Source organism: Rhyacophila brunnea, unplaced genomic scaffold (genome assembly GCF_057557595.1).
Source record: "Rhyacophila brunnea isolate RB1 unplaced genomic scaffold, BYU_Rbru_1.0 scaffold_18, whole genome shotgun sequence".
In the NCBI taxonomy this organism is placed as follows: Eukaryota; Metazoa; Arthropoda; class Insecta; order Trichoptera; family Rhyacophilidae; genus Rhyacophila; species Rhyacophila brunnea.
In genome coordinates, this window is record NW_028232837.1 from 19,194,894 (window position 1) to 19,208,808 (window position 13,915).

The 13,915-nt window shown below is 34.0% G+C and overlaps 1 protein-coding gene across 1 annotated transcript in view; it reads left to right on the forward strand.

Moving 5' to 3' along the window:
- The window catches only part of Cad87A (cadherin 87A), a 131,660-nt gene that overhangs the window by 103,733 nt on the left and 14,012 nt on the right, over positions 1 to 13,915 (forward strand). The window contains exons 15-28 of the mRNA XM_085945392.1: positions 3,295 to 3,465; positions 4,438 to 4,561; positions 5,831 to 6,022; positions 7,022 to 7,119; positions 7,669 to 7,803; positions 7,988 to 8,141; positions 8,441 to 8,638; positions 8,756 to 8,995; positions 9,208 to 9,398; positions 9,533 to 9,719; positions 9,973 to 10,190; positions 11,132 to 11,329; positions 12,228 to 12,387; positions 12,504 to 12,639. Coding sequence (XP_085801518.1) covers positions 3,295 to 3,465; positions 4,438 to 4,561; positions 5,831 to 6,022; positions 7,022 to 7,119; positions 7,669 to 7,803; positions 7,988 to 8,141; positions 8,441 to 8,638; positions 8,756 to 8,995; positions 9,208 to 9,398; positions 9,533 to 9,719; positions 9,973 to 10,190; positions 11,132 to 11,329; positions 12,228 to 12,387; positions 12,504 to 12,639 — 2,402 coding nt within the window. The remainder of the gene's footprint in view (positions 1 to 3,294; positions 3,466 to 4,437; positions 4,562 to 5,830; positions 6,023 to 7,021; positions 7,120 to 7,668; positions 7,804 to 7,987; positions 8,142 to 8,440; positions 8,639 to 8,755; positions 8,996 to 9,207; positions 9,399 to 9,532; positions 9,720 to 9,972; positions 10,191 to 11,131; positions 11,330 to 12,227; positions 12,388 to 12,503; positions 12,640 to 13,915) is intronic.

Here is a 13,915-nt window from a genome sequence, read left to right on the forward strand (position 1 = left end):
AATGGATCTCAATGCACGGTCAACAATGAAACCTAAAAAATAATTGTAATTATAAAATAAAAATCACTTAACCCGGCCGGCGCCGATGTCACACACCTTGTACAAATCGGCCAAATTCGCAATGCGCATGTGTATAAATCGATGTCACCGCGTCCATATTTATCATACGGGACTGATTTTTTCACGTAAATTTGGCCTGATTTGTCCTTCTCCTGCCACCTATGACATATTTTAAAAGCATTGGTTCTAAATATAAAATAATCACCAAAGTTTCGAACCAATTCGTACGGCCAAGTTTTGCCGGTCGACAGAAATCAGTTTGAACTGCGCGCCGCGACTGCGCAGTATACGACAGACTTTCAACCGAGCGGGCCATTGCGCGGGATTGTATTTATCGCATACAAGTTGAATATTTACCGCAATCGTTGATAAATACTTTTTTTGCTGTCTGGTGTACTTATCACATTAAAACTGGCATGATTAACTATTGAACGTATGATTTTATTTTACCGCGATTTTTAAAATACTTTTTGTACTGTCTACCGTGTCCCATTTTAGTGAATGTGAAAATTAATACTGATATCAATAACTATTGTGTGTGAGTTTAATGGTTTCTGTGATTTGGCGTTCCCTAATACTGTAGTTAAACATTTTAAAAACATTTCATAGTTTTATAGTGCGTAAATATGGAGGAAGAAAATGTGCGTACTAATGAGGAATTGGACTCAGATTATGATATGTCGGAAGAGGAATTGGAACAGCATGAGACTGATCATGACGTCGACGATACGGACTCTGACGAGCCAATTGAATTTTTGCGGTCGTGGAGAACTGGCCCGTATATTCCAATAGTTCACGAATTCAATGATTGTCGATCTGGCGTGACATCGAACGACTTGAACGAATCCTCTCCCGAATGTCTTTTCTTTGAACATTTTTTGAATAAAAATATAATGTCGGAAATAGTGAACCAAACGAATACATTTTTTAACCATTCGTACAGTGCGGGAGACCTTGGACCGAAATCGCGATCACACAATTGGACAGACACGTCAGTGCCGGAGTTGTATACATTTTTTGCCGTATCAATGCTGATGACTCGAAATAAGCACACGTCGATAGAGGAACATTGGAGTACCGATCCTTACCTGCATGCAGACATTTTTGGGAAAATAATGGCTAGAAATCGATACCAACTTATTTTACAAATGCTTCATTTTTCTGATCCTAGTGTGACCGCCTCAAATGATAGACTAGCTAAAATTAGATTACTGTTAGAACACACAAGAACAATTTTTAGGGAAACGATGATACCGTATCAGAATCTTTGCATAGATGAGAGCATAATCGTGTTTAAGGGTAGATTAATTTTTAAACAATTCATTCCTTCCAAAAGACATCGATTTGGAATAAAAATGTTTGTGATGTGTGACGTAATGACAGGATATATTATTGACTTTATAATTTATTGTGGGGAAGGGACTGACATACAAGACAATGAAAATCTCGGTATTTCCGGTGCGGTAGTGACAACGCTAATGAAAGACTACATCGGGAAAGGTCACACCTTATGGTGTGATAACTGGTATTCGAGTCCGGCGCTTTTTAAATACCTTCACTCTCACAAAACGAATGCTTGCGGTACAGTGAGAAAAAATCGTAAAGATATGCCAGAGTTCAGCAAACTGAAAAAGGGAGATACCGAGTCTAAGTACAATAGTCCACTTTTGGCTCTGAAATGGCACGATAGGAGGGATGTTCACATGCTATCCACCCTCCACGATGCATCATTTGGACCAACGGGAAAAGTGAACTATAGAACTGGCGAAAACATCGAAAAACCAAAATGTGTTATAGATTATAACAAAAATATGGGTACGGTAGATAAGTCCGACATGATGCTTAGCAACTTGTCGTGTATGAGAAAGTCGATCAAGTGGTATAAAAAGGTCGCATTCCACATGATCGACTTATATTTATTAAATGCTTTTTATTTATATAAATTTATTAAATGTGACAAAAAAACATTGGGCGATTTTCAACTCTGTGTAATAAAACAATTAGTGAACAAATATTGTGTGAGAATTTCAAATGCACCCCTGCCCAAGCCGACAGCGTCAACTAGCGATAATCCCGTACGATTATTGCCCAAAAGTGCAACGGGACATTTGCCAGAATACATTTTACCGACACAAAATACCGATAAGCCTAGAAGGAGATGTTTCGTATGCGGGAATTCTAAAAAAAATCCGAAAAAAACAAAACTCTCTCGCTATATGTGCCCAACGTGTGATGTTGCGTTATGTCTGTCACCTTGCTTTAAAATATATCACACGTCAAAAGAATTTTAAAATAGGTTTATTATTGTATTTGTTTTTTTTTTAATATCTGAGTTCGTGTTAATTTATCAATAATATTCAATAAGTTAAGTGTTTGTGTAGTTTAAATATATTAAAAGGGTCCCCTTTATATTTGTTTACGACTCAACCCGAAGACATTAATATGTGATTTATCGATATGCACTTGAAAATTAGTAACACTTCAATTCGTGGGAACGTAATGCACAAGTGTCGAAATAGTACACACCGCGCAGAGCTCTAACTATTGGCTACAAAATGGCGTCTTACGGTGAGTTCTTTCAAATTTGGATAGCATTCGTTTGTTCGAGTGTTTCTGATATTATAACTGATTTATTACGGTTTTTTAGTGTGTCGAAATTATTTTAATGGTTTTGGGTTCTCGACTGGAGCTGTGACATATTTTTTATTGCTTTTTTTAGTATAGAACAAAGACGATAATGAAATTCATGCGTAGTTATGGTGCGTCATACGATTTTTGAGGCAGGTGCCGGGTTAATAAAAATGTTTATCAAATGTATGCTCCTATGTTGAAAGTGTGTGGTTAAATATAATTCAAAATGTTATCAATTTTTCTATTAAATTATTGCAGATAAAAACATAAAATCATACCTTATTAATTATATAGTATTTCTATAATAATCACTCATTCATTACATATTATGCAGGATAAGTTATGGTCATAAAATATTGATGGTAATTTAGTGTTTAGTACCATTGTTTGATAAAATTACTTTTCTGGGAAAAGTATTATTGACACGACAATGTTTTCACACTTTTAATCTTTCGAAAAAATCAGAGAAACCATTTGAATGAGGTTGGTTTGAATGCCCATGTTAAATATAGAGATGCAGTGCCAATATATCAATTCATATCGTAAAAATCAATTTGTTTGAATCAGATTATGATTAAATTTATATGTTTATTCGTCCCTTAGGTGCAAGCCCGTGATCCGGACAAAACTTCCGTTATCACGTATTCAATTCTGGACGGCTCTAACAGTAACCTGTTCTATGTGGACAGCATCACAGGGAAGATTGGAATCCAAGGCAACAATGGCCTCGATATGACACATGTGAAGGAGGACCATGTCTCATTAGTTGTCCAGGTATGACGTCATTATTAAATATGAAATCTTGTAAATACCCATAACCTGTAACATAACAGATAACTGACTCTTTATTATTTCCATCTGCTAACAATAATCGAAGGATTCGTTTTCGATATAAATGTTTTAATGTTTGTAATACATGCTGATCCATTAGTTGTATAGACGTTTGATGGAAGAAATTTTACCGTAAACATCTGGTTTTATAACACACTACAGTGTTTTCCGCCGTGACCCTAAAAATTTGCTAATGAAAGGACCTCATGCAGACACACTCTTTGACTTCTTCATTTTCTGATTTTTTCATAAATTTAAATTCTGAGCTGAGTGAAAATATATTTCCATGAATAGAAAATACAAATTTAGTATAAGACACGGTACAAAATAACAAACTTATGATTTTATTCTATGGATGGCCTCAAAATCGGTAGCCTAAGTTTAGCATACGCGCCTTCGTATGACTGCATTACCTACATTCATTTTTTACAGCATTGTAAAAATGAATTTACACAGTTAACCCTGCTTGACCTTATTATGACTTATTATGTAAAATTTGTCGATAACTGTCAAGTAATCTGATGTTACATTGGCACTTGGGACTTGTTAAAATAAATGTGGGACAAGAAAGATTGTTATAAATCAATTGCGATATAACAAATTCGCACTCGCCGGTGCTACGTTAAAAGAGGGTTATCTGTGTGTAATATACGATCACATAAACACCCAGGTTTTGAGAAAACCACATAAATATATTGTGACCTCACCAGGCATCGAAGGAGGGTGAGAGCCCAGTGCTTGTCGCACTGGACCATGACAGCCAAAGATCCAAACATGAGGAAAATTGTTATTGATCCTATGATTTTATGAAATTTAGATTATGTATTATTTCACCATACAAGGTAACCATGGTCACCTAAAGGAGGCTATTTTAATAAAATCTCTATGGATTAAAATTAAATTTGTGTTTTTCAGGCAAGCGACGGTATCTTCAATACCACCTGCCGAGTTGAAATCGACGTGAAAGACGTTAATAATAACGCACCTGTGTTTGAGATTGATCATTACGACGCCCACGTCTCGGAAGATGCACCTATCGGTAAGATAAAACTTTACCTCCTGTTACTTCATAGCAAATGTCTGCTCTTTTATTACTAAAGCTTTGCTGGTTGCAATAACTTTTCATTATTATATTTCAAATTTTTGTAATCAATATGTAACTGTTTGTTTCCTTAAAAAAAAAAGCTTTAATCAAAGATATTAAAGAAAACTTTCTCTAGATAACCATTTACACTGAAACAGCTGCAAGTCACTTTACATGACAAATTCATTTGTGACAATCTTCACACTGTCACTTCACGCATTTGTAAAAAATGGTAATCAATTCAACACAAATTTAGATTCACTCAAACAGTCGATTCCATAAATTGCTAAGTTAATATTTCAATATCAATTTCAACACAAATTTAGATTCACTCAAACAGTCAATTCCATAAATTGCTAAGTTAATATTTCAATATCAATAAATATGTACATACCTACATGACTTATACCATAACCAAAACATTCACATTATAATGCAAATATAGCCGCGTGAAGTATTTATTATACATAGAAAGCCAAAAGCATCCAAATAAACAAAACTATATTCATTTTTTTTTTATTCATTTAAGAATGTAACATTCTTTTATTGAATATACATAATTTGAAAACACTCCTGAGAAATACATAACCAATACAAAAAATCTTTTTGAACAAAATACGATTATGTAGTTATACTTGAGTGTTATGGGTGACTCAAAATAATAAGATAATATTATGTAAATGGAAATCTCATCATCCAGCCTTTATGAAATTTAGTAGGGTATTGTCAAGTTTAGTGGGTTCTATTTGATAATCTTGTTTATATTATCTTATATGGTTTTAATTGAATAATTAGGCTATGGAAAGTTATCTATAAACAATAACCTGATTGAGAAAGTAAATTAATTAATTAATTAGTTTATGATTAGTAGTTATTAGTTTGAATAGGAGAGGGATATCCCATCTCTTACTATAAATATTATACTTAGGCGTAGACAGGTTATTTATTTTTGTAGTCCTGATAATGGTGATACAGCCGAAATAGGTATTGACTAATAAAACAACCTGTAGAATTTAAGATAATTCATATTATAGTTGTTTTGTTAAATGGAATTCTACCAAATAGATACTAACTTAATTAACAAACAAATTATTTAGATGAACAACCACAAAATGTTTTATTGATCTTGCTACTTTTTCTACTTTTACAGTGTATAGAATTTGTTTGTATAATATACGTAAGATTTTTAATGTATAGATTTCTTATAATATTTTAATCTTGTAGGTACCGATGTGATAACAGTTGTTGCTAGAGATATGGACAGCGGAATCAATGCAGAAATTAAATACTCTATTCAGAAGGGTGCATTCGATGACTTTGCCATAGAAAAGGAGAGCGGCCTTATAACAATTGCATCAAAGTTGGACTACGACAGAAGAAACACATACCAAATGCAGATCATAGCTATCGATCAAGGTAGGTTATCCAATTTTCTATTCTGAACATCCATTTTGTGATATACCAACACCATCAGTTAGTACCTAGTTGTATTCTAAAGTTGTGATTATATTGAGATGCATGTTGCATACTGTCACGCTGTCATGGCGACAACTTTAGTCTATGGTTTCGTCATTTTGCAGAATATTTTGAATGAACACGATCTCTGTAAATTCATTGATGGAGTAACCTAGTATCAAGTATCTGTAAATTCAATAATATTTTGAACGGAACCCAACCCGCAGACCATAGATAATAGAAATATATTATAATTATAGAAAATATATGTTGCCAATCGCTAAAAACAAAGAACACACGATTTTCACAAGATTCGGAAATGTGTAGGCATGTAGAAAATAATAAAAAACATTCATTGAGTCATGCAGATGTCGATGCAGTGCAGTACAAGTGAGGTGACCTCATTGTTGTTCCTGTGATTTCGGCAGATTTTCCTAACTGACAATGTTCGTTTTAAGGTTCAAAATGTGCTACGGGATGGGAGCATCGGTCTGATAACATTTTAAACACCAAGAAAAACGACATTACACACTATTTCCCATAGCGGCAGCTTACTGTGATAGTACGTGACATGCACCTCAATATATTTCGCGCTCAACAGTCATGTGTACTATTAATACAAAATCTAGCACCTCTGTGCTAATTTAAAATATGTATGCCGATTATTTATTAGTATGGCAATTTTGTACTCGCACAGGTATTAAATTTAGTTTTAAAAGTAAGCACTGTTACAGGAATGCAGCAAACCGAGGTCGGTCTTTCTTGCAATAATTCTTTATGCTTCCAGAATTGATCCTCTCTCCAATTAAGTACTACAAGCATACTATAGCTTCACATTCTCATTGTTCATTCATTCAAATTTATTGTTTATGTACACTTATTTCAATAATAAATATTGTAAATAGTATGTAATGGCTGTAGGTTTTCGCAATTATTGATAATTAATTATTTTTATTTCAGGAACCCCTAGTCAAACCGGTACTACGATGATCACAATAAAGGTTTTGAACGCCAATGATAAGTCTCCATACTTCACTCCGCAGATACAGAGGGCTGAGGTAAAACTTATTCCTGATTCTTTGTATCACTGCGCATTTCATACTTATTGTAGATTAGAATATAATTTATTCGATTTGGAATCAGTTCTCTTAGGTACCACTAAATGGCTGAATTTGTCCTGTGATTATACACTTGTTGAGTAGTTTTACAGGCCATTTTAACTGTTTGGCGACGTGCATCGCATTCATACTTTTGTTTCTTAATTTACCCATTGACTTATATTACTTCCATAACATGTATTTTAACACTCTTTTAATATTGACATGTAAATTCATTGACGGACATTAAAAGTTTCATGCGTCAACACATTAAGAATGAAGAAAGGTGAGTCAATGTGACCAGTTGAATCAAATGACAGTTATCATCAAACGTTAGAAAGCTATGTACTTTCTACCATTTTCCACAATGAGAATACAATACATCAGGCATGTCCAAGTTCAGATAGGCTGTGATCTAGGTAACACTCAAATTAAATTTAGAAATTTTCAAAGGTTCCATCTTAATAGATCGCTTGTTTATGTAAATGAATGTTTTCATATTATTTGAAGGTGTCAGCTGATGCCGAGGTGGACACAATAATACACACCCTGGTCGCTGTGGATCCCGATGTCATCAAACTGGAAGATCTTAAATATGAAATTGGAATAGATCCTATGACAGCAGTGGATAAAAATGGAAAGCAGGTAAAAATATTATTGTACTTTGAATACAGAAAATGCAAAGTGAAATATAATTTCTGTATACATACATAGTGAATATTCTTCTAGTCATATAAAATCATATCACGTGTGACTACAATACGTAATTAGGAAAAAAATAGGATAGATTTTTGTTGATGTTAATAATTAACCAAATTCATAATTTTAGGTCGCGGAGTCGTTTGCATTCAGACAGTGGTTCTCAGTGGAACCGAATGGCCGGGTACGTGTCGCTAAACCGCTAGATAGAAATATTGCAGCCGTAGTTTCATTACCGGTGCACGTATTGGACACATCGGCAGTCAGCGTTCAAATGTCTAAAGGTAAGCCTTATTTCACCCAATATAATATTGCAGCAGTGAAAATTTTGATGGATGAAACTGAAACAGATAAAACTATTGCAATAACTCAAAAAGTAAAAGAAGATCCCACGTGAAAAATAAAAAAAGGAGTTAGCTTTTATATCACACGATATATCAACGTAACAGCTTAAACTGCAATGGATAAAACTGGTAGTTAAAATTTAAATAAATAAAACTATGCCAATTAAAATTTATAATATAAAATGTGACTAATAAAACTGTTTGAATAGTTTTATTGATTGATGTATTTTTGTTTGTAGGCATGCTGATAATAACCATCGTGGATGTAAATACGTCTCCTCCGTCATTCAGACAATCCCATTTCTCGGAACGTCTGGTAGAAGAGCAACCGCCCAATACTACTTTGGCCACCTTCCACGCCACTGACTCTGATTCCAGCATATCGCACTATGCCATCGACCCCCCTAATCAATACTTCTCCATTGACAATATTACCGGTGAGAAGTTGTATTTTATAAATGTTTTGACAGCATGTATATGATTTATTGAATATAACCATTCTGTCGACTGGATTCAATTAGAATATGGTAGATAATTTTTTCACAATTTTACAGGCGTGGTCCGTTCAACGCAGCGAATCGACTATGAGCGTGTGCATCAGATAAATTTCACGGTGGTGGCATTCGACACAGGGGTACCGCAACTCTCTACATCAGCCGGAGTAACGGTGAACGTGGTTAACATCAATGACGAGGAGCCCGTCTTTGACGAGCCCATGTATGAAGCTGTTCTTGAAGAGAACTCTCTTGCTGGCTCCTTAGTTATCACAGTTCACGCTTCGGATAATGATGAAGGTAACTTTGTAATACTGAATCGTATTTGACATAGTTTTTAATTTACACAGCGAAGTAATTTTTGTTAACATCTGGAATTCGAAATTGTTAAATCCTAATTCTAAAATTTGTAATTCGAAATTCTAAATTTTCAATATTATAATTTGACTTCCAGATTTATTAAATAATATTGGCGAAATTTCACTGTTTCATTAACTAATTATTCTGCTCAGGTGTGTTTGGCGAGATTCGCTACAGCCTGTCGGGGGAGCAGGCGGAATTATTCACGATAGATCCAATCAAAGGAGACATCCGAGTGGCGACAGGAGGTGTGATTGACCGTGAACTGATGGATGACATCTGGCTGCAGGCGATGGCTGTCGACAACGCTCCCGTTGCAGCAAGGAAAACTGCAAGCGTCCCGGTAATTATAAACTACCATTTTAACAAACAGTTCCATTTCCTGATTTTATATCCCATCTCGATGAATCAAAGCTTTTATCAGCATTACTTACTGTAAATCTCTTTTAAATCCATTTTTATTTTCCTTGGTTTTAGCTCCATATAAAAGTAATAGATCTGAATGACAATGCTCCAGTCTTCGGCCAGAGAACCTACAAAGCGTCCGTGGCTGAAAACCTTTCTTTGAAACCGCCCGCCCCTATTCTTCAAGTGCGAGCTGAAGACAAAGATAGCTCTCTCAACGGACAAATCAAGTACACTATACTTGAACAAACAGTACCGGGTAAACAATAAAATGTTTTACTATTTAAAATACTTTATGAAGCAGATGCAGGAACTCGCTGAAGGATCAGTAGTAGTCTTAAAAATAAACATAATAAAGATGAAAGACATGTTTAGCTGCTTTACTGACCATAAACAAGATCTTTATCAATTGCACTCAGCTTGAACATGTGATGAATTACATCTATCTTAGTGTCTATTGATGGATGTATATTTGATGAAATATAAATGAACACTGTTATTTTCTCTTTCAGGTGCTTTTAGTTTGAATTCAACAACGGGGATTCTGTATCCATCGCTCCCGCTATCTGGCAACACCAGTCACCATCTGAAAGTATCCGCAGTGGATCAAGCCGGGGAAGGCCCTCATTCCGATACAGCTTTCATAGACATCAATGTGGAAAGCATCAATCAACACAGCCCTGTTTGGATTGTGCCAGATGAAGATCAGCCCACACTTGAAATACCGGAGGTAATTATCTATACAGTTTTGAAACAAAGTTATTTTCGTTAATTCTTTTTTATTGAATTATTTACGTTGACAGCTGTTTCGGGCTATAAATAACTTTGTTTCAAAATCATTAAAATGGAGTACTACCCCGTAAACGCTAGTTCAATTAATTAATTAACTATCTTTATGTCTATATTATAGTAACGCTGTTCAAAGCCATAGTCAAAACATCTGCAGGTCTATTCTTAATGATTATCACTTAAGCACGATTCCGTTATTTTCATTGGTCCAAATTAACACAGAAGGCATTCTGTACACTAAATGGTTATCGGCGGTTATCTCCAATTCGTAATAAGGCGAAAATTTAGGCTGGTAGACATGTCAGTCAAATTCGGATATGTTCGTGCTGTCGAAACACAAGCGGATAAAGCCGAGCCAGCGCCATCTAGTCAGTAATCTAGTAAGTAACTAGAGCCGAACACAAGAATTGTGTATTGACACGTCAGACGTATCAACATAACCTATAATTTTATTAGTCATGTCATTGCGATTGCAGTAAAACAAATATTATGTTACTACTAGCTGCTACTAACCATTCGATATTTGACAGCTCGCGGGGAACTATAAATTAAGACGGCGGCCGTGACGTAATCATACTTCAAAACAGTCGGGTCTTCCATCTGAATTATCTGCTGGGACACCATTTTTTAACATCAAAATAACAAGGATGGTGACTCACTGAAAAGTGGTAACAGAATATATCATTAGGAAGTCACTTTAAAAGAACCAATTTCTTGCCAATGATACACAAACTAATAATTTGTGAATTTTAATGCAAGTTACTAATATGTATGTATTAATACTGATGCAATATGGAATTCTACCCATCTCATCGAAATATGCTATCTCAGTTGATAAAAACGCTTTCATATTCTTTATTTCTTATAATTGTTTTTTTGTAGAATGCGGCACAGGCTGATATTGTTTTGCTGACCGTCAAAGCGACAGATCAGGATCCAGGTGAAAATGGCCGCGTCACATACCATCTCAAGGTTGGAAACAAAAACATACATGAGACAAATGAATTCTCACTCGACGAAACCACCGGAGAACTACGAACCAGAGTATTCTTGGATAGAGAACAGAAAGACAGCTACCAGGTGTGTGTGGTTTTAATGTACTATTTGATTTTGTTACACTTTTAATATTTGTATGAATGCTGCCAATAATAATAATAATTGTTATTTACATTTTGAAGTTCTTTGGCTTTTTTCTGATTTTATATAGTGTAGAATGGGATTCTTTCCAGAGAAGACATAGGTACCATAAATATAAATCACATAATTTTTTCATCAATCATTTTGGTCACAAACAAGGATTCTCTCATTCCTACACATTTCCACATCGAAAACTTGCTTTATGTCAGTGCTTTTTTGTTTCTGTTCCATTTATAAATACATTTGTGTTTGCTGGCAAATATTATTTTCCTATGTTTTTGTTCTTTCTGAGTTATTTTACCGCCATTTGAATTCAATGAATGCATCACAATAGTCTTGAATTTGTTTGGTTTAGAGTAAGCAATTTACTGTCCGACAACAAGAAGTCGGCAATAACAGGAAGTCGCTGTAGTCACATATAGAAGACTTCTCAATGATCTACCTGTCACGGTGGCAACACGTGCTAGTGGCGTGTTTAAATAATGTATCGGCTCTACTTTTAGATGTGACTCTTTTTTCTTCTTCACAATAAACCAAAAGTTTACTAATAATAATTCTAACATCACTCCTGATCGTTTTACACATATTTTTGTTATAAAAAGCTTTAAATTACGTAAATTGATAGATCCATACACCACGGGAGCGTAAAATGAAATGATACTTTTGGGGGCTTTTTCATTAAAAAACGGAAGTGCAATTAACTGTACTGGAAGGGATGTTAGTTCACAGTTTTAACACATGGACAAGAAGTTCTTGTTCAACAATAGTGTATATATTAATGTTGTATACTTTTCATTATCAATCACATAATAATAATATGAATGTTTCAATACTTTTGCAGTTGGTATTAGTGGCTTCGGATCAAGGATCTCCATCACGTTTTGAGGTTGTCAGATTTTTAACAATCATCCTGAACGATTCAAATGATAACAAGCCACAATTTATGAAAGACCTTTACGAGTTCTCAGTCTTGGAAAACCAACCTATTGGCATTATTATCGGTAGGAATATTGTCATATACATATTATATTCTAATTTAATAAAAATATGCTTGAATTAATAATATAATATGTGATGCTTAAATCAATGTATCTAAAATTATTATTTATGGACATAGGTACGGTGAAAGCATTCGATAAGGACAGTGGTGACAATGGAAAGGTATACTATCACATAATCGGTGGCAACCAGAAGGGAACATTCTCCATTGACAGAACTCTAGGAATAATACGCGCCAATTTCTCTTTTGACAGGTACATAGAAACTAATGTCATTTTATTCAATGTTTTGGTGACAGTAATCCAGTGATGAAGGGTGGAGGTAACCTGTGGAGATTCTAAGTACACAAAAAATTTTGTCAGATGTACTTATTTGTTTTCATTGAACTACGAATACAAATTGCAGATAGTGTCATTTAGTTTTTAAAATTCAATTAAGGTGATGTCTCTATGTAAAGTTGTTATCGAAAAATAGCTAGAAAAGTTTTTTTTTTTTTTTTTTTTTTGTGTCAAATTCGGTACATTTGTATCGGGTGGCAAGAATGAATGACATAAGTTTAATTATCAAAATTACGATAAAAATATACGTAAATATATTACCTAGGAAAACGCTAAACGGAAATTGGAATTTATTATATCCTTATATCTTTTTTTTCAAATTTAAAAAACATCGATTTTGAGGTTAGAAAGCATGTATTTAAAATCGAAAAAACTCGGTTTGTACGCAATAACTGAAAAAAAACGGTTAGCGTTTCTATTAAAAATATTATTTATTAATTTTTAGGGTAGTTATTTAAATTTAATCTTGTATTTTTGTATATTAACTAATCGATAGTAAATAAAATTAATATATGACAAGACTTTTATCGACATGTGCTGCTAAAGCGGAAATAAATCGTACCATTTTTGAAACAATACTCGCATAGATTAAAAAATACACACACACATACATTGAAAATAAAGGGTCGCCAGGTATGAAGACAAGCACTCTGTTAATTTTGCTCTGTCCATAATAACATTTTCGGTTTGCGATATTGGAGCATATGTCACAATGGACGATCATATATCAACCTCCACTTTTTGAAATAGTGTTGTGAAATTATTTCAGATATTTATTACTGTTTTGACGTACCTACCTTTTATAAAGCGATTTTAAAATAAATATAGTTTCATAATAATATAAAGAAAGCATACTTATGACACACATCAAATTTAATCTTTGTCTAGTGACTGTACAATTTCTCCCTATTTATGTTAAGTGTTTAAAATGTTATAAGTAAATAAAATTCGTCTATTCACGTGGTAGTCGCGAAAATTATGAACAATATACAATGTTAAAAATAATAAGAATTGTTAAAATTTCTAGTCACAATATTAATCAAAGACAAATTAACCCGATCAAAACAGCCTCGACAAACTTCCACTTCTTTCTTTCACAACTTTTGTTCTATATGTTTATCCTGGATACAGCGGCAAACACATTTTGAAAATAGCCGATATACTGGATTATTTGTTAGTTTGGGTTAGTTTA